Source organism: Ascaphus truei, chromosome 1, assembly GCF_040206685.1.
Source record: "Ascaphus truei isolate aAscTru1 chromosome 1, aAscTru1.hap1, whole genome shotgun sequence".
Taxonomy (NCBI): domain Eukaryota; kingdom Metazoa; phylum Chordata; class Amphibia; order Anura; family Ascaphidae; genus Ascaphus; species Ascaphus truei.
In genome coordinates, this window is record NC_134483.1 from 83,890,589 (window position 1) to 83,915,273 (window position 24,685).

The window sequence follows — 24,685 nt, forward strand, 5'->3', positions numbered from 1 at the left end:
CGCCCACTCTCACGATGATTATCCGATCACACACAGGTGTATCGGCGTGCGTGGCGGGGTGCTGATAGGTTGCCCAATCACAAATCTTGCTGAATCAGGCGAAACAAGCATGTATTGGATTGCGCGCCATATTTAAAGGCAACGTGTACTGCTAATCATTCTCTGTGTTGTTGGGAGTGAGAGAGAGAGAGACGCACAGAGCTGGCTGATTGAACATTTGCATATTGACGGAGAGACTTGTTGTGTATTGGGTGAGCTTTGTCCATTGTTGTTTTGTTTACATCTTTGTCTTGTTTTATATGTGGAAGTGTTTCGTGTGATTGGCTGTACATTTCTTGTCTGTTTTTTGTGAGTGCTGGAAGTATGCCCGCAAAGCGTGGGAAGAGTGATGCTGGTGGGAGTGGGAGTGCTACTCGTGCGAGTACGCGTCGGAGTGAACGTACTGTTCAGGGGAGTGATGTTGCTGGTGCACCGAGTGGTGTTGCTGGGAGTGGGAGTGCTGTTGCTGGGAGTGGGAGTGTTGTTGCTGGGAGTGGGAGTGCTGTTGCTGGGAGTGGGAGTGCTGTTGCTGGGAGTGGGAGTGCTGTTGCTGGGAGTGGGAGTGTTGTTGCTGGGAGTGGGAGTGCTGTTGCTGGGAGTGGGAGTGCTGGTGCTAGGAGTGGGAGTGCTGGTGCTAGGAGTGGGAGTGCTGGTGCTGTGAGTGCTGCTGGTGGCGCAGTTGCTGATGGGGTGTCTGGTGGTGGCGTGCTTGCTGGTGGGCAGCTTTTGGAGGCTCTTCCATTGGAAGAAGGAGAGTCCAGTCAGCACCAGCCAAGCTCTGACCCTAAACCTGCTCGGAAGAAACGTGTGGAGAAGCCACGTAATCCTCGCTTCAATGACCAGGAAAATACAGCTCTTGTCACTGGCATTCTGGAGCACTATGACAGTATATATGGACATTTACTAGGTAAGTGTACCTTTACATTTATTATTCAAATACATGTGATCCTAGGTCATCTGAGTTTTGTTCATATGCAAATATGGGTTCACAATATCTTTCTATGTTAATTAGTCTGGAAACACAGCTTTTTATCATGCCTTACAAGGACAACTAAACACAGGCGGTCAATTTGCCATAACTGCATACAATATGAATGCAACCTTGCTTACATGTATAGGTTTAGTAGTGAATGCTCATGTGCTTCACATATTACACATAAAACAGCATGTTTGCTATCTCTTGGAACAGCTAGCAGTGTAGGAAACTGGTGCTTCTATTATTAATCATTTACCTCATATATTTTATATGTTTTTCAAGGGCGGACAAGTTCAGCAAGCAGAAAAGAAATGTGGGACACAATAGTCATTGGTGTCAATGCGTGTGGGAATCATGTGAGGGACAAGCGGAATTGTCACAAGAGATTTGATGATATTAGGTCCAAATTGAAAAAGAAAATACAACACCAACGCGTGCATGCTACTGGCACTGGAGGTGGGCCCACACCACAACGTCTCATATTAAGTCCATTGGAGGAGCTGCTTCGGGCAAAATTACTTCCCGTCGTCGTGGAAGGCTTACCTGGTGACCGTGATATAGGAATTTACCCCTCACAATTTCCACCAGGTGAGAAATATTACTGTACTAGGCGTGTCGTTGCTTACAGTTATTTTGCATAGTTACACTGCTTTTTATACTGTCTTCACAATATAAGCATACCTGTATCTATATATGTATATGTCTGATTCTGTATATATATATATCTCAAAATAGACATATATGTTGTAGTCCTACTAAAAGCAGTAACTAATATAGCACGTGCCATTGCGTGCTCATTTACATGTGAATTCCCAAAATGCATTGCTGCAGTGGAAGCAATTGATGGTGGGCGAAGATGGGGAACAACAGGGTAGTACACATGTGTAACACATGTTAATCAGAAATTATTACTAGCTACAGGTACAGAACAGAAATATGTAGAATATTATTGTGTATTTTATTTATTTTACTCCGACAAACATGACATTACTGCCTATTTTAAGCATGCATCAAATATATTGCATGCAACGGCCTACAAACATCACTTGCACTAACACATCTATAGTTGTTTATGAAAAGGTCCATTTTTGCTTTAACTCATATACAGACAGCATAATGAGGCACACGTATCATATTTTATGTCATTGTTTTCATAACTTAAAAACTGCACACGACTATTTAGCTCATCTACCATTGTGTTAAAGCAGCTGCAATTAATATCTCATCACAGCATACACTTCAACAGAGGGGGTGGGGTTCAGCACACACACTAATTGCAGCCTCATTTTAGGGTCAACTTAGTTCACACCATTTTCACCTGTTTCAAGTAATTGAAAGGTGTGGCTGATTAGGCTTTTTGGGGAAGGGAATACCGTTCTTACAACCTGACTAGCACAACTGAAGTTAATCACACTCATTTGAAAGCTTCACTTTAGCTACTAAATGCCCCAACAACTGATTACTTATCAAAGCGTACGTCACACATTAGTTCACTCATATCTATAGTTGAACTACTACTATCAACGACACATTATCACACACTGCATGTGTTGTCTTGTTTAGTCACAGCCACATTCATGTGTGCCACATCTTATATTAATGTACCACACATATCCTCTACCAAAAACAACACTTTTTGCAATATGACCACCTTCATGATAACCATTGTGAATGGTCATCTCATGATAGTTATGTACATTATGATACTGATATCACTACACAACATATGATTTTTATGTACAAATTTTATCTATTTATCCTCACGCATTACTGCAGGAACATAGTATGTTTTATGTTAGGGAACTCAAAAGTTCTAAGTACACAGGCATGTACATTGTTATTACAACTATTTATGTTCACTTTCACACACACATTTTGGGTTAAGGAAATGATGCTGTTAGGTACTCATAAATACAGAACATACAATAACTGTTTGTTCAATATTTACACATGTAAATGTAAAACTTATGTTATTGTTATATATAGTTGCCCCTGAAGGACATGTGTCACCTGAGACTGAACAAGTGTCTTCACCTGGGTCAGCCAGCTCAACACACCTAGAAGGTGAGTGTATCAGTTGGTGGCCATATAATATGTGCTCTTCTATATGTTATGTTGTCATGTTCATTATTTGTTTTGCACATCTTCTTTAAATAGGATTACTTAGTGTCAGTGAAAATGAAGTGTAAGGCAACTTGTATTGTGTTAGTTATGTTAACTATCATGTAGGAGTTGTGAGTTTACAGCAAGTTTTCAGTCACTCATATTTCATACTGAGTCCAAACATTATTCTTAAGTCAAGGTAGTTTTTAATGTGAGGTTATAAAACGTATGGAAACATGTTAGTTGTTACTTATGACACAGTACAATTACATAGTAACACAGCAGAGATTAACATGCCATTTAATAATGTGTACATTTATTTGTAGAACATGATGAAGAGGATTTTGATGATGATGATGATGATGATGATGCCGCCGCCGCCGCCATAGACACACAAATACAAGCAAGTGACCATGAAGAGGTTCCAATTGAAACTGTTTTACCGCCAAATCGTCCAGCAAAAACCACATATGATGCAATTGTAGCTTCTGAGGGAAAAATTGTGGAAGCAGAAAATCGTCGCCATTCTGACCTGATGACAGTGCTGGAAAGGATGATTGCACTGCAGGAAGAAACAGTTTCACAATTGGCACATCTCCACAGAGTCTTCATTGAAGTGCCTAAACAGTTGCAAAAAATCAACACCTCATTCGAAGCATTAGTTGTTCAGCAAACACAAGCTAATTACTGGAGAATGACTAATGTACCACAATTCAACAGCTCACAGGCAGGATCTGTTCATGCAGGTCAGTTTTCACCACATGCTTCTGATATTCATTCACCAGGCCCAAATGTTACCAGTCAAGTAGCAGACATTGCTGTGCAGGTTCCTGACGACATCCTACCGCTGCCATCTGTACAAATTCAGCAGCTGACACCTACAAAGGAGGCCACAAAAAGAAAACACAAGCAGTTACTACTGACCAGTTTTTGGTCAAAAACAACAAAAGACACACATGAAACAGACCAACCATCACTTGTGCAGTGTCTACCAACTTGCTCACATGTGTCAGTGGGCACAAGCCCTGTCCGTGAACAGTCACTACCCAAAAGCCCTGTAGGTGAGTCACTGCCCAAAAGCCCTGTAGGTGAATCGCTGCCCAAAAGCCCTGTAGGTGAGTCACTGCCCAAAAGCCCTGTAGGTGAATCGCTGCCCAAAAGCCCTGTAGGTGAATCGCTGCCCAAAAGCCCTGTAAGTGAATCGCTGCCCAAAAGCCCTGTAGGTGAGTCACTGGCCACAAGCCCTGTAGGTGAGTCACTGGCCACAAGCCCTGTAGGTGAACAGTCACTACCCAAAAGCCCTGTAGGTGAGTCACTGCCCAAAAGCCCTGTAGGTGAGTCACTGGCCACAAGCCCTGCCCGTGAAGTGCCAGAGGCCAGTCAAAGTGGCTCTGTTGTACCTAAAGTTGGTGGCAAAAGAAAAAGGAAAATTCAAGAGACAACAAGCAGGCCTGTTACTTGCTCGCAAAAAGAACAAAAAAAATAAATTTTAAAATTCACAAAATATGTCTTTGGCCTTGTTTTGTTGACTTCAGATTATCTAATTACTATTGTATGTATGCTGAAGACTGTGTTGTTTCCAAACTTTCAAGTATGTTCTTGTACACGTGAAGTATTGGAAATGTTAACACTCCTAATTAATGAATAGTGTTATAAATATTGATGTATTAATCGTCTGTTCAGTAATGGTCCACCAGGAGCCAGTTGCTAAGTTTAGAGAAGCTGCCATTGACTTTGCAGCAAAACATTGCATTTGGGTGTGTTAATTGATGTAATCATTGCATGTGCATATTATTTTCATGCAATTATAAAAGCACCTATTTAACTGCAAACATCTTTCTTGTACGTGTACAGCAGGATTTTGTGTTAAATATTACTTACCTTTGGTGGCCATTGTAATGTTGTCCTTTAATCATTTATGTGTTCTTGTTTCAAGAACATCTCTGAATTTATACTAAAATATATGTAGTATGTATTGATATATGCACACACACACACAGACACACACTGTGTGTGTGTGTGTGTGTGTATATATATAGTACTATCTAAACTGGTATAGATGTATTTACAAAAAACATACACTTCATGCTTCCTTGTGAAAACACACTATTTTAATAATACAGGCCTAATGTTTGACAACTATACTAAGTGTGAGCCTCTAACATTATTGGGTGCAAACAAATGTTTATTACTTAATTCACTCATGTTTATCACCATTTAAATAGGTTTCATACAAGGCCTACTTACTGCCATCAATATGTTGTGTGTACTCCTGCAATATAAAAAAAAAAAAAAAAAAAGATACATTATATATATATATATATATATATATATATTGTGACAGAAACCAGGGGATGGTAATAAATTCCGTATATAGGGCTCCCAGGATACTAGACAGTTTCTATCCTGTTTGGCCTGGGAGTGCAGCCTTATAATACATACACTCCATCCCACAGTTTGGCAAGCGCTGGAACTGAGGGATGAGAGATCCAGACCAGAGTTTGTCTGCTGCCTGATTTCTGTCACCTGTCATGCTAATTAGGAATCAGGTATGAAAGACTGATTTCCTGTTTGCTCTGGTCTCCCCACAAGAGCCAGGAGGCTGGAAGGCTGCTGAACTACAGAGGGGAGAAGCCTCTTCCCCAAACAGGTTCAATCTTTCTGTTCATTTGTGTAAGACTGCAAAAGTACCGTGTTTTGTTGTTGGAAGTGGAAAAGCCACTTCCAACCCTGAGTCAGGGATATCTAAGTTAAGTTATCGCTCAGGTGAGCAGCTTTTGTTTTGATCTGTTTTCTGTTGTATGCACTGTGGCAGTCTCAGTGCCTGGGACTGAATAAACCAGGCATAGCCTGTTTAAAGGAACAGTACGTGACGCCTCATCATTTAACCTACCCTAAAAGACCGTGTTCTAAACAGTCCCGGACAAACGACGGAGCCCCGGAGTAAGCCGTTTGTCACATATGGTGGAGAATGCGGGCAGAGCACTAGGGGGTCTGCGGGTTGAAGAACTTTGAAAAAAAAAAAAAAAAAAAAAAAAGTTTTTTTCATCCTCTGCAAACAAGATGGAAGACGTGGTGGGTGCGCTGGTACGCAATGTCGCTGCCCAGAAAGACGCGAATGAAATCCAGCAACAGCTGTTAATAGCCCAGCAAGAAATTAATGCAAACCAGCAGCAGACGAATGCAGCCCAGCAACAGCTGCTAATAGCCCAGCAAGAGATTAATGCAAACCAGCAACAGGCGAATGCAAACCAGCAACAGGCGAATGCAAACCAGCAACAGACGAATGAAGCCCTGCAAAACGCGAATGCAAACCAGCAAGAGACAAACCGCTTGCTGAGAGAGGAGCAACAGCGGTTCGCTCAGGGCTTACAGCAGGAACTCGAGATCCTGAGGGGGACTATCAGTAACCTTCCACTGGCAGCGGCAGCCCCAGTTCCGAAAATGACCAGGGCAAGCCACTACCTTCAGAAGATGGGACCCTCGGATGATGTGGAAGCCTATCTTCTCACGTTTGAACGCACGGCGCAGAGAGAGGGATGGCCAGAAGCTGAGTGGGCTGGTCTAATCGCACCCTTCCTAAGCGGCGAACCCCAGAAGGCTTACTTTGATCTAGAGCCAGCCGAAGCTAACGTCTATGCAAAATTGAAGTTCGAGATCCTCGCCCGCCTCGGCGTAACCACGGCTGTTCGCGCCCAAAGGTTTCACGCATGGTCCTTCACGATGGATAAAGCCACCCGAAGCCAGATGTATGACCTCATCCACCTCGCCCGGAAGTGGCTACAACCCGAGATCAACTCAGCCAGCCACATCGTGGAACGGTTGGTCATGGACCAGTTCTTGAGGAAACTTCCCTCTGCCTTACGCCGTTGGGTCAGTCGGAGTGACCCCCACAATGCGGATGAGCTTGTGGCCCTCGTAGAAAGGTACAATGCAGCAGAAGAGCACCCGCAACCCGCAGTCGTGGAGCAACCCCACTACCCGAGGTTCCAGGACTCTTCCAGAGACGGTAAAAGGGTACCGGGGTTAAGGGGCGCTGAAGAGCGGCGACCACCTTCACGCAGCACCAGCAACAGTGGTTCGCACACTAAGGGCAATAGCCAACATGGGGAGCCGGGAAAAGGCTCTAAGTGGGACACAGACTATGTACCTAAATGTGTAAATTGTCATGAGAGGGGCCACACAGCAAAAATCTGCCCACTAAATGATGAGCCCATGCAATGCAACAGCGTGGAACATTATTCACTGTTGTCCCAATGTATGGGCCCTAGCCCAGAGGACCCCTTGAATAACCATCTGTGGGCATTTGTAAAGGTTAATGGTAAGAGGGTTCGGGCACTTCTTGACTCTGGGAGCATGGTCACACTAGTGTCTGAATACCTCTTGCCCATTAAGAAGAAACAGGGAAACAGTTCGCAAAGAGTGGCAATTTGTTGTATACATGGGGATAATCATGAATATTCCACTGTTGATGTTTTTTTTGAAACAGAGTTTGGTTCTTTAGATTTCAAGGTGGGTATTGTACCCAAACTGGCACATGATGTGTTAATAGGGACCGACTTTCCCCATTTTCTAAAAATGTGGTCCCCCGCTCAGAATAGCGCCCAGAGTTCAATAGCGGACCATAACGAAGTATTAGAAGAAACAAATCCTTTCCCTTTTTCAGAAATGGAGGTTGACGAGGGCCCAAATAAGAAGGGGGAAAAGGAGGAGTGCTGTAAAATTCCCTTCCCCATCACTACTTTGGTAGGGAATACCCCAAATCAAGATGTTGAGCAGACACTTACCACCCCAGAACCGGATAAGACCCTCGCTGACCTAGAGGTCAGTCCTGGGAGTTTTAAGAAGGCCCAGTGGGAGGACCCCACATTAGCGGTAGCAAGGGGAAATATACGGGACCAGAATAGTACTCCTGGCCAACCAGATAGGTCACTTGCTTACCCCTACTTCGAGGTAGAGAACGACCTAGTATATCGGGTTGATAAAAGGAAATCAGTTACAACTAAACAATTGTTGGTACCACGGACATTCCGTAATGTAGTATTACACCTCGCACATAGTCATCCATTGGGGGGACACCTAGGGGTGGAAAAGACAAAAGAAAAGGTTCTCCGAAGCTTCTATTGGCCTGGGGTTCTGGCAGAAATTACGAATTATTGTTCCTCATGCCCAGAATGTCAGATCACCGCCCCGTTCAAGGCGTACCGCAGCCCATTGGTACCCCTTCCCATAATAGAGGTACCATTTGACCGGATTGCTATGGATCTAGTAGGACCCCTAATAAAGTCTGCTAGGGGACATCAGCATATATTGGTAATATTAGATTATGCCACCCGATATCCGGAGGCAGTTCCCCTACGTAGCACCTCTGCTAAAAACATAGCAAAAGAGTTAGTAGTTCTGTTTTCCCGGGTCGGGATTCCTAAAGAGATTCTATCTGACCAGGGAACACCATTTATGTCCCAAGTAACAAAAGAGCTATGTAAACTCCTAAAAATCAAGCATCTCAGAACCTCAGTCTATCATCCACAAACAGATGGTTTAGTGGAAAGGTTCAATAAAACCTTAAAGAGCATGTTACGGCGGGCGGTTGATAAAGATGGGAAAAACTGGGATTGTTTGTTACCGTACCTGTTATTTGCCATTAGGGAAGTTCCCCAATCATCCACAGGCTTCTCCCCGTTTGAACTATTGTATGGCCGACACCCAAGGGGCTTACTGGATATAGCCAAAGAGACTTGGGAACACGAGGTTACCCCTTACAGAAGTGTAATAGAGCATGTTGCCCAGATGCAGGACCGCATTGCTGCAGTCCTACCCATAGTGAGGGAACACATGGAGAAAGCTCAAGAAGCACAGAGGAATACGTATAATAAGGGTGCTAGGGTCAGAATTTTTTTTCCAGGTGATAGGGTACTAGTTCTGGTTCCCACCGTGGAGAGTAAATTCCTTGCTAAATGGCATGGGCCATATGAGGTCTTGGAAAGAGTGGGAGAAGTAAATTATAAGGTAAGACAGCCAGGTAGGAGGAAACCTGAGCAAATTTACCATATAAACCTACTCAAGCCCTGGAAAGATAGAGAAGTCTTGTTAACCCTAGTACCCCCAGGTCCGTCAGAGAATCAAGAAACTGACCCAGAGGTTAGCATAGCTGAAACCCTGTCTGTTCATCAGAAACGAGAGGTTCAGAATTTAGTGAGAAGAAACAAAGAAATCTTCTCTATACGGCCAGGTAGAACTAGCGTAATTGAACATGACCTAGTCTCTGAACCGGGGGTTCGAGTTAACCTTAAACCGTACCGAATCCCAGAGGCCAAAAGAAAGGCTATAAGTTTAGAGGTTAAAAAAAATGCTAAAACTAGGTGTAATTGAGGAATCCCAAAGTGGGTGGAACAGCCCTATAGTCTTAGTCCCAAAGCCAGATGGTACAACAAGGTTTTGTAATGACTACCGGAAACTAAACGCGGTGTCAAAATTTGATACTTATCCTATGCCCAGGGTAGATGAACTTGTAGAGAGACTGGGCAAAGCCCGATATCTCACAACCCTAGACCTAACAAAAGGGTACTGGCAGGTTCCCCTCACAGAAAGGGCAAAAGAAAAGACAGCCTTCTCAACCCCAGACGGCCTCTTTCAGTATAAGGTGTTGCCTTTTGGCTTACATGGAGCTCCCGCCACATTCCAAAGAATGATGGATAAAATTTTAAAACCACATGCTCGGTATGCTGCCGCCTACCTGGATGATGTGGTAATCCATAGTGAAGATTGGCAATCCCACCTTCCAAAGGTCCAAGCTGTGCTTGACGCAGTCCGGTCTGCTGGACTAACTGCTAACCCCGCTAAATGCACTATTGGTCTGGAGGAGGCCAAGTATCTGGGATATTCTATTGGCAGAGGTTTACTCAAACCCCAAACACTCAAAGTGGAGGCGATACAAAATTGGCCAAGGCCAGTTACAAAAAAACAAGTAAGGACCTTTTTGGGGTTAATTGGGTACTATAGAAGGTTTATTCCCAATTTTGCAACTAAGGCAACCCCACTAACTGACCTCACAAAAGCAAGAGGACCGCTAATGGTAAAGTGGTCCCCCGAAACCGAACAGGCCTTTAGAAGCCTGAAAGAAGCTCTCTGTGCCCAACCAGTGTTGGTCACACCTGACTTCTCCAAAGAGTTCGTAGTCCAAACCGACGCATCTGAGGTAGGGCTGGGGGCGGTACTCTCCCAGGAGTCTCAAGGTGAGGAGCACCCCATCCTTTATTTAAGTAGGAAACTAAATCCCCAGGAGAAAAATTACTCCATAGTAGAGAAAGAGTGTCTCGCAATAAAGTGGGCTGTAGAGACGCTCAAATACTACCTGTTGGGGAGAAAATTCCGGTTGGTCACAGATCATGCACCCCTTACCTGGATGTGTCAAAACAGGGAAAAGAATGCTAGAGTGACCAGGTGGTTCCTAAGCCTACAACCCTTTAAATTTTCTGTGGAACACAGGTCAGGGCACAAACATGGCAATGCTGACGGGTTGTCAAGGATGCACTCCCTAATATCCATGGTCGCTCATCCCTCGAGGTCTGAGCTGGGGGGGAGGATATGTGACAGAAACCAGGGGATGGTAATAAATTCCGTATATAGGGCTCCCAGGATACTAGACAGTTTCTATCCTGTTTGGCCTGGGAGTGCAGCCTTATAATACATACACTCCATCCCACAGTTTGGCAAGCGCTGGAACTGAGGGATGAGAGATCCAGACCAGAGTTTGTCTGCTGCCTGATTTCTGTCACCTGTCATGCTAATTAGGAATCAGGTATGAAAGACTGATTTCCTGTTTGCTCTGGTCTCCCCACAAGAGCCAGGAGGCTGGAAGGCTGCTGAACTACAGAGGGGAGAAGCCTCTTCCCCAAACAGGTTCAATCTTTCTGTTCATTTGTGTAAGACTGCAAAAGTACCGTGTTTTGTTGTTGGAAGTGGAAAAGCCACTTCCAACCCTGAGTCAGGGATATCTAAGTTAAGTTATCGCTCAGGTGAGCAGCTTTTGTTTTGATCTGTTTTCTGTTGTATGCACTGTGGCAGTCTCAGTGCCTGGGACTGAATAAACCAGGCATAGCCTGTTTAAAGGAACAGTACGTGACGCCTCATCATTTAACCTACCCTAAAAGACCGTGTTCTAAACAGTCCCGGACAAACGACGGAGCCCCGGAGTAAGCCGTTTGTCACAATATATATATATATATATACACATATACATATATACACACACACACACACACACACTATACATATAGTACAATATACACTATATATATATATATATTTTTATGAGAGAGATATATTTATATATATATAGATACACACGTATTTAAACTCATGCAGACAGGTAGTTAACCAGACTTTCAAATACACACAGAAATGTATGTGGGAAAAAAACATTTCATTTTGCAGGTGTGTGTATTTACTGATATGGCTGTCTAAGCACTATTTTCACACAGTGCTCTTTGTTATTTTTCTAGAAAACTCAATGTTACTGAAATAAGTGTAGGAATGTTTTCACAAACGAGATAAAAAAATGATACATGTTTTTCCCACATTCGCCTATCACTAACCACAAAACTTAACCCAATTAAAAGGACAGATCCAATTGGCGTTTGAAATAAGGAATAAAAGTAGTTACTTTTGTTGACCTTGAAAACGAAACACAGGAATTTGTTAGCCATTGAGCAGAATCATTTTGATGAGCAAAGAAGACAGAACTGCACACATCTTTTGTGCTACTCTGACATGGCTGATGAATTCGTTAACAATATGAATCCCCTTTTAGGGTATAAGTACATGGTTTCAGAAGCAATTTTAAACAGTCGCGGACACAAAGCAAGCACACGCCAAATCTATGATTTGATTCGAGCTAAATATCCTTATTACCAAGACCGTAGGCATGCGCGGAATTTTAATTCCTCAATAAGATTCACTTTATCAACTAATGACTTTTTTGAACGTGTGCAGGATAAGCTAGAACACACCTATGGTTTCTGGAAGATTGCAAAGGAAAAGCATTTTACCCTGAAAGAGGGCACATATATTGTTGTGAAAGGCATATTTATTCCTAATGCCAATAGCAATGGATCCGCTACTACTGTTCCATGTGAATCGATACCTGCTGCAATATCTGCACCCTCCATTCCTGAAACCCACATTGTACAACAACAAAAGTACTATGATTATGTACCAAGCCTTTCAGCTGAAAATGCATTGGAATGGGAACCAGAAGAAATGAACCTACCTCCCGACCAATTGTTTGAAGAAAGCAGTGGCGATTCCTATGAGCGCTTCATGGAGGAGATGTGTGTCATACTGGATTCAGCGGGTGGGTCAAGCGTGGATGAAAATGCCTTGCATTTCTGGAGCGACCAGTTGCAGCCAGACGAAGAGTTAATTCTAGAAGAATGGTAAATATAACAACCGTTATGCGTTGACTGTGCGTTTAAATGTTTTTTTTTTTTTTTAACCACCATTTTCCCTTTCAATGCGTGGATACAGCATAACATTGCAGACTGCATAACATGTAGCGATCACAAAGAAATTGTTGCCGAATACAATATAGTATAACCTGAAAGAGTAGTACACATTGCTGACGGAATAAATATACGTACTTTCCTATCCCTTTAACCATATTAGCAACATTTTAACATAACTCTAACACATACTTGTTTTGTTATCATGCAACATTTAAAAGCGGGTCCACCACGTATGACGTGGGACCCTTGTCATGGCCCAAGGCGTCCTTAAAAAGGATTACGGATGTAAGTCCCGCCCCCAAGCGACGTGCGCGCCTCAAAGCCTATTGGCTGTCATGTTTTGTTATAGTAACGGTAACTGCAGTGTGTCATGTGTGCGGCTCAGTGTTTGTAGCCGTAAAGTGGGCGTTAGCCGAATGTTAATTGAGTGGGAGGAGTGTTAGCGTGCGTTTCACGCTGGTTTAACATGACGTCACACGTATTGCATTTGCGCATTGTGTTATCGGCCGTCCTTTCTGTCCAAACACGTCTGTTTAAAAAGAATACAGATGTACTCGTTTAGAACGAATGTAGTTTCGTATTCATTGTATTTGAAATAAAGATTTTATGTTTAATGGTATTTTCAAGATGTATTGAACGCACAACGTACGCTTTGTTTTGCGCATGCGCTAACAGTTAGTGCAGCCAAGCGTGAAGTGCGTGCGCACACTAAGATGTGCGCGCACATTTTTCAGTATACAGGCAACGTTCACATCATATACATAGTTATGCCTGCTACAAATTTAAAGAAACATTACATACTGATGTACACTTGTACTTCTAACATATAAGTGAGTGACGTGTGTATGTACACAATCATATAGAGCTGTGTAATGCGTTGTCACGGATACATATATAGTAAGGTGCCATATGTGACCATCATGTGTTTGCTGTATTTCAGAGATGTCGGGGAAGATACAATCGGATCAATGTATGATTTCAGAAGAGTCTACCTTTATATGAGATGATTGTGAGGAGGAGCCACCGACTACTATACTACATATGGAACTAATTTTATATTGCTTGCAGCGCTTATTAACAAACAATTAAAAATGTGATACCCTTATGGCTATATTGCATAAGCACTTAATTAACATAATGATGTTGCAAAATAGTGCCTCATGAATTTTTATTGAGTGTTCTTTAATGACTACTATCATTTTATGGCATGGTGTGTTTTATATATAACAACCATTCCCACTCTGCTAACACATTTGTGTATTCTATTGTGTAATGGAACGTATGACTGTCGAAACTATGTAACAATAATAATAAGAATAATAAGAATTATAATATGAGCATGTTCATGTATAGCGCTGCTAGTTGTACACAGCGCTTTACAGACACATTTTTCAGGCTGAGGTCCCTGGCCCGTGGAACTTACAATTTATTTTTTGCCGCCTGAGCCACAGGGAGATAAAGTGACTTGCCCAAGGTCACAAGGAGCCGACACCGGGAATTGAACCAGACTCCCCTGCTTCAAACTCTCAGTGCCAGTGTGTGTCTTTACTCACTGAGCCACTCCTCCCAATGTAAAGGACACTTACAACCAACTAGCCATTTATTGTTAAAAATCTCTTGTTACATGGGTATGTTGATAAAATGGTTTGGGACTGTAGAAAATAATGTTATTGGCCAGATGTTGTGGTCCCCTACAATGCATGAAGTTCTGAATATGACATCAACATCATGTAATGAAGTACGTTTCTGTGTATATTTCATTAACCTAACTAACTATAGTTTACTGTGTTTATTAAACGTTATAAAAATACATAGTATAGTCAATATGATGATATAAGCTACCATAATAAAGCTGGTGTTATCATTTGTCGGTGTTATACATGGATCCTACACAAATTGATACAGACACAAACAGTTGTCTTACAAAGTGTGTCTATGCTAATGTGCACGTGATTGACGTTACAATTGTGAAAATACTTGATAATTATCATCATGATAATGATGAAGTGACGTGATTTATATTCCAAAAATATTACCAACATTGTCATATTGGTAAATTATAAATGCTAAATGACAGTAACATTAGCGACAAATTTGTCTTCTCTGTTAACAGTTTAACACTTGGTACATGTAGGACACATCCACACACGTGTGACTTATACATACACATGTCACAAATTTAAATTAATGTTGACTATTAATTCCTAGCATTACAAAACACCAACATTGCTAAATATAAGATGTAGTACGCATTGTTGTGATTGCAGGCATTCATGCATGGAGTTTTATGATCAGTCAATTTCATCCGTGATGAATGATCTCCCGTAAGTAAAGAAATAACTACAGTTATCCCCTTGTCTCCAAACACCTCTATATTACATTAATGGAATTTATAAGGAAACATACATAAAATGTGATGAAATGGGAGTAATCATTTTCTAATACAATGCACATGAAAGCTCAAGAGTAGCTAAATGCATATACATGATACAGAAAGTACATATATGTAACATTTGTGTTTAAACCAATATGTTGGGTTTTTACTACAAATAATTATAGGAAGATTGATGTAGGCACACCTTATGAGAGATGTCAGCAAATATACATACCATGATCAGTCATACTGGAGATATACCTATAATGCAAAGGAACAATATATAAATTGCAAACATTGACATGCCATCTTCAGTACCGTAAACAACACAGCAAAGTGTGTATTTGGTGTTAAATGTGCAACACCATGTATATTTCATGACATTCAAAATGTAAATCAGCCTGGTGTACACATCATATGGATGTACATGTTACACTGCACCAATAACATTGTATGTAAGCATACTAGAAGCATGAATGAGTATGGGCATAATATGTGTATTGTGTTAGCATAAGGAACAACACAATGCTAAAATATTAGTGCTTTGTTACCCCAGTTGTATTCACATACACACAACTAAAGTACAATTGAAGAGGGATTATATAACCTGTGCAACAATAACATACCGGTGCCACATCCCTTTGTGCACACAGCAGAGAAAAGAAAGGTGTGCAACCCATATTCATCTGTGTCCTACCAGAAGGGTATATAAAAAAACATTATTGTTAAGATAACATAATGTAACTATAAAAGTAGAACTTGGAACATATATGTTTTTACTTACAAGAAAAAAATGAATTGATGAGATTCTGGCGTGTCTGGCCACCACTGGCTGTTTGTTCATTTTCAGCAGCTACATGGGTGGGATGCTCGTCTACCAAAGGCTCAGCTAGGTCTGATTGTACATTGTGCCTGAGTGCAACATTGTGCAAAATGCAACAGGCAAGGATAATATCAGACACTTTTTGAGGCTTGTATAGAAGAGCCCCACCAGTTCTGTCCAGACACCTAAATCTGGTCTTGAGTAGGCCAAATGTCCTCTCTATAACAGATCTTGTAGATATATGGGCTGCATTGTACCTCTCCTCTGCTTCAGTTTGAGGGTTTAGCACCGGAGTCAAGAGCCACGGCCTAATTCCGTATCCTGAGTCACCTATAATGAATGGAGCACACATAAGCTGACATTAGTGATCAAATTGTACAATGCCAACATTCCTAAATAAAAATGTGTTTTGTGTTATAACATGTAAATGTGTACTCACCCAGCAGCCAACCATGTTCAAAATGTCCCTCTTCGAACGCATGGAAGACTGAAGAGTTCCTCAGGATGGAGGAATCGTGACTGGAACCAGGGAATTTGGGTACCACATGCATTATCCTCATCGTGGCATCACATACCACCTGTACATTGAGTGAATGGTAGTGCTTACGATTGCGGTACACATGCTCACTCTGACTAGGTGCAATCAAAGCAACATGTGTGCAATCGATTGCACCCAGCACACATGGTATCCCTGCTATATTATAAAAGCCAGTCCTGACTTCCAGCCACTCTGTCGCCTCTGTAGGAAAATGAATATAATTCCTAGCGCGTCTATTGAGTGCATAGAGAAACTGGGTCAAGGCCCGCGAGAATGTAGATTGCGAGACCCCGCCCACTATGCCCACAGTTGTCTGGTATGACGCGGAAGCAAGATAATGTAATGAGCACAGCATTTTAACAAGCCCAGGGACTGCACGACCTCTGGCTGTGAAAAAATCTAAATCTCCCCTTATCTCCTGATAAAGAGCTAAGATTGCTGCTGAACTCAAACGATAGCGACTTACAATCTCCTCCTCACTCATCCCATCTAACAGGGTTCTCTCCCTGTACAGACGCGGACGAGGCACAACTTGTCTCCTCTGTCTTCTCCTCTGATCTCCTGTCCCTCTCCCTGTCTCTGTCGTATCCGCGTGACTGTCCCTGTCACTGTCACTGTCCCTCGGTGTGTCCCTCCCTTGCCCTATATGATTGTCTTCATCATCAAGCATGTCATAGAAAAGAATGTTCCTCCGTCTCCTAAACAATCTCAACATTTTGAAATGAGTAGCTGTGAATGAGCAGGTAATGGGCGTCCTCTAAATAGGTATGTGATGATGTCAGGTGACATAGTAAAATGCAAGGTGTTACATTAACATAATAAAGTACTTCTGTGGCAAGCTGTGTGCAGTTGTTGTTATAAGTATTTGTTGTGTGTATTCTGCAGGGAATGATGATATTTGCCAATGATGTGACGTGAAGCTTTGTACAAAGATTGCTTGAAAATAAATAGTGTAATGTGCAATGCATGTAACACTTGTGAACGCAACAGTCAGTCATGTAATTAGACAAAAAGGCTGAGATTGACGTGGGAAAAGTTGTGTGTAACATGTGTAATTAGCCATGTTATTGTGACATGTTGACAACAATGAATAGTCGTGTGCATATGCATGCATTTGTGTAATGAGGATAGTTGGTATAGAATGAGTTTACAAGGTGTCCCAATGCTGAATTACTGTACATGTGTGTATAAGTTAGGTTGAAGTGCTTGTAATGCTACGGTTACAATGTAAACATGCAATGTGATTGAGCGTCCAATAAGTGACGTCATGAAAATAGGGAGGACCCAAAAGTATATGTAAACATGAGAATACAGATGTACATGAACGTTTAAAGATGCGTGACACATTACTAGCATTGTGTAATGTAAAGGAAGATGAATATACTGTGTATGTGTGACATGTGTGACATGTGTAACATCATGTAAATAATTGTCGCTCAGTTCATTAAAATGTGTGATATGATGTGAGGTTCTCCTTTAAGAGTTGAGTATAGTATTTTCCCTTGGCACATCATCACATGATGAGTAATGTGACCCGCAAATGCTGCAAACATGTAAAAGTATAATGTTATGCAAATAATACACGTCAGCTGTGACACAATGCAGGGAATGCCCCCACACTGTAATGCAAATGACGTTTGTATTGTGAGCAATGAAACGTAAACAGTACTATACTGTTATACGTCCCCGCTCCATTGACTCCATTGATGTACAGAAGATTTTTTTTTCTAAGTGCCGTTCCGGCAGCCTTAGCGATCGTTCTCCCCTCCAAACTGCCAACTTTAGTTGGCGGGAGAAATTGGCCATAACATCTCAATTTCGTAGTGCCGATCAGGCCCGATAAGCTGTTTTTTTTTGTTGAATCCAGCCGATTTAAAAAAGTGGCGATCAGTGGCGAAAACAGGCTTATCGGCAGCCGACTGCCCATAACAAAATAATCGGCTCCGAAACATGGCGATATCAAGCACTTATCGGCGCTTACTGAATCTCAAACCCAATTTTGGCTATAAAATGGCGATAATTCCCTTATCAACGCTTACTGCATGAGGCCCTATGTTTGTAACAGTGTGTACTATGGGTGTGTACGTGTATGGTGGCACTACATTGATGATGTGTTTCTTATTTGGAAGGGGGTACGGCAATACAAGCGGAGTTTGTAGACCATCTTAATACCACACCTACCCCCATTCGCTTTACATCATCATGGAGTAGCACAAACATTACTTTTTTGGATGTTTCCATAAGTAAGAATGTAAATGGTTGGGTTACAAATATGTTTCGCAAACCCGCTGATAAAAATACAGTACTTCATGCTAAAAGCCATCACCCTCCCCAATCTCATAAAGAATTCTTCCATTTTCCCAATTTCTAAGAGCTAAACGTATAGTAAAAGATCCAGATGAATCAAAACAGGCTATGCAAGTAATGAAAGAACGGTTTAGCAGACGGGGATATGATGATACTCTTCTTACAGAATGTGTCTCACAAGCTGAAACAAATACTGGGAAAAGGGAAGACTGTAACACTGAACAACGTTTCATCTTTCCTTTTGAGTTTAACCTACTGTCTCAAGGGATCAAATCTTCCATACTGAAACATTGGCCAATCCTCCAAGAGAATCCTGTTATAGGTGCACTATGTAAAAATAACCCCATTCTAGTCTATAAAAGAGGCAGAAATTTGGGTGACACGGTGCTTAAAACGAGCGATCAACAAAAATATGCCATAGAGCATTTTTTGAGTCACTAAAAACCTGGATGTTATAAGTGCAAAGGGTGCTCGGTATGCAATTCCATCATTGTAGGGGACATTTTCTATCATCCTACTAATGGTAAAAAAATTAGGATAAATCAAAGAATTACGTGCAAAACATCGCACGTGATTTATTATCTGAAATGCCCCTGTGGGCTCTATGTTGGGAAAATCACACATGCCCTTAAAACAAGGTTTATCGAACACAGAAGCAATATCAAGAGGGAAGAAGATAACACCACCTTGCTGAAACATTGTAAAGAGCACCGACATAATGTCTCTGCCATGAGATTCATGGGGATTGAACATCTATCACCTATGGTAGAGGAGATGACATTGATAAATTATTCCTACAAAGGGAGGCATTTTGGATCTTCACATTGAAAAGCCTCAAACCCACTGGGCTTAATGATGATTTTGAATTAACCTGCTTTTTACAAATTTACACTTTTACTTTTTGTTCAGGAACCCACCAACCCCCTTTCTCCCTACCCACCCTTTTTTCTTTTCTTCCCCCTCCCCTCCTTATTTTTTTCAGTAGGATGACCGCTCCTGTGTAGAGTGACTGTGGTCTTGAACTTTCTCCATTTGTAGACTATCTGTTTGATAGTGGATTGGTTGAGCCTCAAATACTTAGAAAGTTTTGTAACCCTTTCTAGATTGATGATGCTTTCTTGAGGTCCTCAGAGATTAATTTTGCTTGTGGCATGACATGTTTCCAGATGCCTGTACTGTATAGTGAAGACTAAACTCACAACGTTTCTAATCTTTATGTAGGGTGGGGCCTCCAAAACTCACTCCTGAAGATCTACCTAATTACTTAAACACCTGATTCTATTTATCCCCTTTAATTTAGCTGATAAAACCAGGGTTTCACTTACTTTTGCACATATCCTGACTCTTAATTACTCATTGTTTTTCTAATTCATACATCATTTTATTTCAGAAGAAAGGTAAATGATCGATGCAGCAACCGCTCCGAAATACTGGGACTCACCAGGTAAAACTTAAAATTGAAGCTTTATTAAGGTTACATTAAAAATGAAGACACTCAGGACAGACAAAAATAGAAAAACCTCCTCCCACGCGTTTCGGGCATGAACTGCCCTTTCTCCCTTGAGGTATATTGCCTTTGAGCTCTTCAGACGGTTTCCTCATCTATCATTTTATTTCAAATGACATGGCATTGGTCAATATAAACCTTTCTGGATATTTAAGAAAAGTCGTTTTGATTCAAGAACGTTATCATGGAAAAACTAAGGAATTTCCCTAATTATCATTTTTCACCACTGTATCTATATCTTTATTTATATAGCGCCATCCAGGTACATAGCGCTTAACAGCAGCAATACATGTGACATAATATTATAACACAATGGGAATAAATGCTTCAGACATAAAAAAAAAATATAAGAGTCCCTGCTCTGAAGAGTTTACAATCTAAGTGGTAAGTGGGGATAACTTACCAAGACTGAAGGAGGATATTCTGGTAAGTGCATCTGCAATGGCCATGGTCAGTATATATGAGATGTATAGTATAAGCCAGCGGAGCTACTCATGTGCTTCGTTAAAGAGATGTGATTTAAGAAAGTTCCTAAAGGTGGAGAGAGAAGGTGCCAGTCGGATTTTGAGGGGAAGGACATTCCAGAGTTGCAGGGCAGCGAGTGAGAAAGGTCTTAGGCTGCGGTCCCAGTCACTGCCACAGCGCACGGCGTGGCGTGCGCTGTGCGTGTAAGCACCGCCCCTCAATGGGGAAGGGCCCAGTACGCACCTTCACGCTGAAGGTGCAGCCGAGCCGTACTGCAAGTTTTTTTAAACTCAATGAAATTGAGTTTAAAACTTGCGACGGAGGCATGGCCACGCCCCCACTGGCGTTTCACCCAATGAGGGCGAACCAGCCCCGTGACGTAATGGGCACGCCCCCGCAAATCCCCGACCCCGCCCCCTCCCGTCGCAAGCTCCCTCTCTCCCCTCAGACCGCAGATCGCGGTTAGTGCTGTGCACGTGCTGCCCCCCAACCCCCCCCCCCCCCCGCCGGGCGCGCGTGTCACAGACATTACTGGAACCGCAGCCTTAGGCGAGAGACAGCTTCCGATACAAAAGAGGGAGACAGAAGACATCCTTGAGCACAACGCAAGAGTCGGTCAAGTGTGTAGCAAGAAATTAGGGCTAAGATGTAAGGAGTGGCAGAAGAGTGTATAGCCTTAAAAGAGAAGAGGAGAATTTTGTAAGTGATATGGAGTTTAATTTGAAGCTGGGAGAGGGATTTCAGCAGGATGCTGAGACAGATTTAGGAGAGAGTAAAGTGATTCTAGCAGCAGCGTTTAGAACAGATTGTAGGAGAGGCAGTTGAGAGGCAGGATACAATAGTCCATATGGGAGAAAATGAGGGCCTGCATTAGAGTTTTAGCAGTAGGACACAGGAACGGGCATACCATTGCGATGAAAAAACGCCAGGTTTTATCTACACTGTGAATGTGAGAGGAGAATGTGAAGTTGTCAAATGTGACACCTAGGAAGCATGCGTGTGATACTGGGTAGTACTGTGATAGTGATAGTGATACTGGATACGGTGATAGTACTGCCAACAGTAATGTAGAAGGAGGCAGTAGGGTCATGCTTGGAAGGAAGTACAGTGTGAGGAGTTCCGTCTTTGACATGTTAAGTTTGAGTCCGCGGAGGGCCATCCAGGATGTTATACCGGAGAGACATTCAGAGACTTTAGTCTCTACAGCAGGTGTAAGGTCAGGGGTTGAATAGTCAATTTTCACATTGTGAGTGCACAATCTGATGTGCTTTACTGTTAATAAGATCTAAAAATATTTTTAAACCGTTTGCACTCTATCCTGCTCTTTGTTTCCTTTCAGATACATATCCTTCTACTGATTACAAGATACATTGAAAATCAACTAAGAACAACCGGCTGAAATTTTAACCTATTGGTAACAGAAATACTGTTTATACCCAGCTTATTTGGGTTATTTTATTATATCTACTTGGTGGGTTAATGTGTTATATTTATGGGTGTTTTCACTTTATAATCACCATCACTTACAATTTGCGATCCCCTATATTTTGCTTGCCGCAGGTTTAAGGTCAAGTGTTGAAAGGTAAATGTGTGTGTCATCAGCATAGAGGTGATATTTGAAGCCAAGAGATGTGAAAAGGTCACCTAGAGAGAGTGTGTACAGACAAAAGAGAAGAGGATCCAGGAGAGATGTCTGGGCTACAACCACAGAGAGATCGATAGAGGAGGAGAAGGTGTTAGCAAAAGAGACACTGAAAGTACGATGGGAGAGATAAGAGGAGATCCAGGATAAAACTTTGTTACGGATACCAAGAGTATGGAGAATGTGAAGGAGAATTGGGTGGTCTACAGTATCTGATATAGACTGTGGGATACTCAGAAGAACCCTAAAAAGACAAAATATCACAATGATTTAAGACCACATTGGGATACGCTATTCTCTTGCTTTTTGCATGAGTAGTGCTCTGCTATTTTCTCTCTTCATCCTGGTCTACAGTATCAAAGGCTGCAGAGAATTTGAGTAATACAGTGTAACGGTTTTACGGGCCCCCACCCAATCTCACATTGGCCCCTGTTGTCTACTGGCCCCATTACATGTCTGTATGTCGTGTGGTGCACCTGCTGGCTTACAGGACTCCTGAGTCTCCCGCTGGTTGGTATGGGGATATCAGCACGACAGGCATCTGAGGTAGTGTGGTTTGAGTCCTACTCACATCTGATGCAGCGCCTCCACCTCATCAGGATCTCTGCGGCCGCAGAGGGATGTGTCTGATGAGGACCTCCTCTGTGGTGCCTCCTTCTGTGTAATGACTCCACACATACACAGCAAGGGTCTTGTGAAACTGGGCATCTTTATTAGCATCTTCAGACAGACTGCCCCTCACAGCGATCAGCCTAGCCGCTCATTTCCATGTAGTGCATCCCCTTTCAGAAGTTCCTTGCCTCTCCAAAAGAGTTGGGTCACCTCTCCCCTAAGAGAGATCACCATCTGTGTCAGATCCTTGATCACAGTGTAGGGTATGCTATCAATTGAATCTGACAGCCTAACTGCTGCAGACACTCATTAACCTTGCACTCTGTAGAACCACTGATTAACCATCTCTCCAACAACTTGAACCACTAACTTTTGGCAGTGCTGTGTCTTATATAGACTCAGAAAACAGCCACACCTCTTGTGTCACTAACAGTGGACACAGAGCATGTTACCACTCCCCTTGTGTACATATGACACCTCACCAGGGTGTGAGGGCAAACCTCCATGATTGATCCTGGCAATCCTGCATACTTACCAGGTTTACTGCCAGCATGAGAAAGAACTGTATACCATTTTTATACATGGCTACAACAGTATGAGCAGAGTGTAATGATCTTTGCCTTTGTAGCATGGATGTCATTAGTTATTTTAGGTAGGGCTGTTTTGGTGAAGCAAGCAGTGCAAAACACAGATTGTAGAGGATCTAGGAGAGAATAGGTGGTGAGAAATTTGAGAAATTGAGAGAATACAAGGTGTTAATGAGTTTAGAGGCAAAAGGCAGGAGGGAGACAGAGTGATAATTAGAGATAGGGTAGGGTCAAGCTTTCTGTTTCTGAGTAAGGGTATAACTGTTGTATGGGATGATGGTAACACAACTTTAGCGCCAAATCCACCTCTGGTCAAAAAAACAACAAACAGTGTTCGTGATTGTTTTTAAACCTTTTGATTTTTAGAGTCCTGCAGCCTGGATGATCTTTGGATTATCCACGAATCCTTTATAGATGCTTGAATAAAAGAGATGGTCCTCCTTGGTGCTGGATCTCCGGATTTGTGCACAAGATAATGTGAACATGTAAAAAAAAAGAATCAAATAATTGTCTCAAAAACTTGTAAGAATATACACTGAGACAATTATTTGTTTATTTTTTACATGTTCACATTATCTTGTGCACAAATCCGGAGATCTAGCACCAAGGAGGACCATCTCTTTTTTTCAAGCATATAACTGTTATATGCTTGAAGGAGAAGGAAAGGGTAGCAGAGTAGGTATGTGTGAGCATGGGGCGTATCTATAGCCCGGGCAAAGCCCGGAGGCCCGTGCTCTAAGGGGGGCCCACTCTCTCTCTCCCCCCCGTTGGCTTAAACAGAAGCCAGCAGAGGAATCAAGCAGCTGTTACAGAGCTGACACCGGAAGTAATAAACACTTCCGGGTCAGATCACTAGAGCGCGCTCCTCCCCTGCTTTCCTGCTCTCCCGGTGTAACAGCTGCTGATGCCTCTGCTGGGTTATCCTCTGTTTAAGGCCATACCACCCACAAGTAGGCATGGGGGAGGAGGGAAATAGCTGTTGATGATGGTGGGGCCGTGGGGAGATGAGGTGATGATAATGGTGGGGAGATAGGTGCTGATGATGGTGGGGCCCTTGGGGAGATGAGGTGCTGATGATGGTGGGGCCCTTGGGGAGATGAGGTGCTGATGATGGTGGGGCCCTTGGGGAGATGAGGTGATGATGATGGTGGGGGAGAAATGATGATGATGGTGGGGAAGATATGATGATGATGGAGGGAAATGAGG

At 42.4% G+C, this 24,685-nt stretch overlaps 1 protein-coding gene across 1 annotated transcript; it reads left to right on the forward strand.

Annotated features, from left to right (window-relative positions):
- Nucleotides 1-1,303: 1,303 nt before the first annotated feature.
- LOC142466730 (uncharacterized) lies at nucleotides 1,304-23,901 on the forward strand. Its single transcript, XM_075572476.1, has 4 exons — nucleotides 1,304-1,603; nucleotides 3,002-3,079; nucleotides 3,445-4,233; nucleotides 23,846-23,901. Exons 1-4 carry the CDS (start codon nucleotides 1,327-1,329, stop codon nucleotides 23,899-23,901), a joined length of 1,200 nt encoding a protein of 399 aa, XP_075428591.1. The 5' UTR covers nucleotides 1,304-1,326.
- The last annotated feature ends 784 nt before the right edge of the window (nucleotides 23,902-24,685 follow it).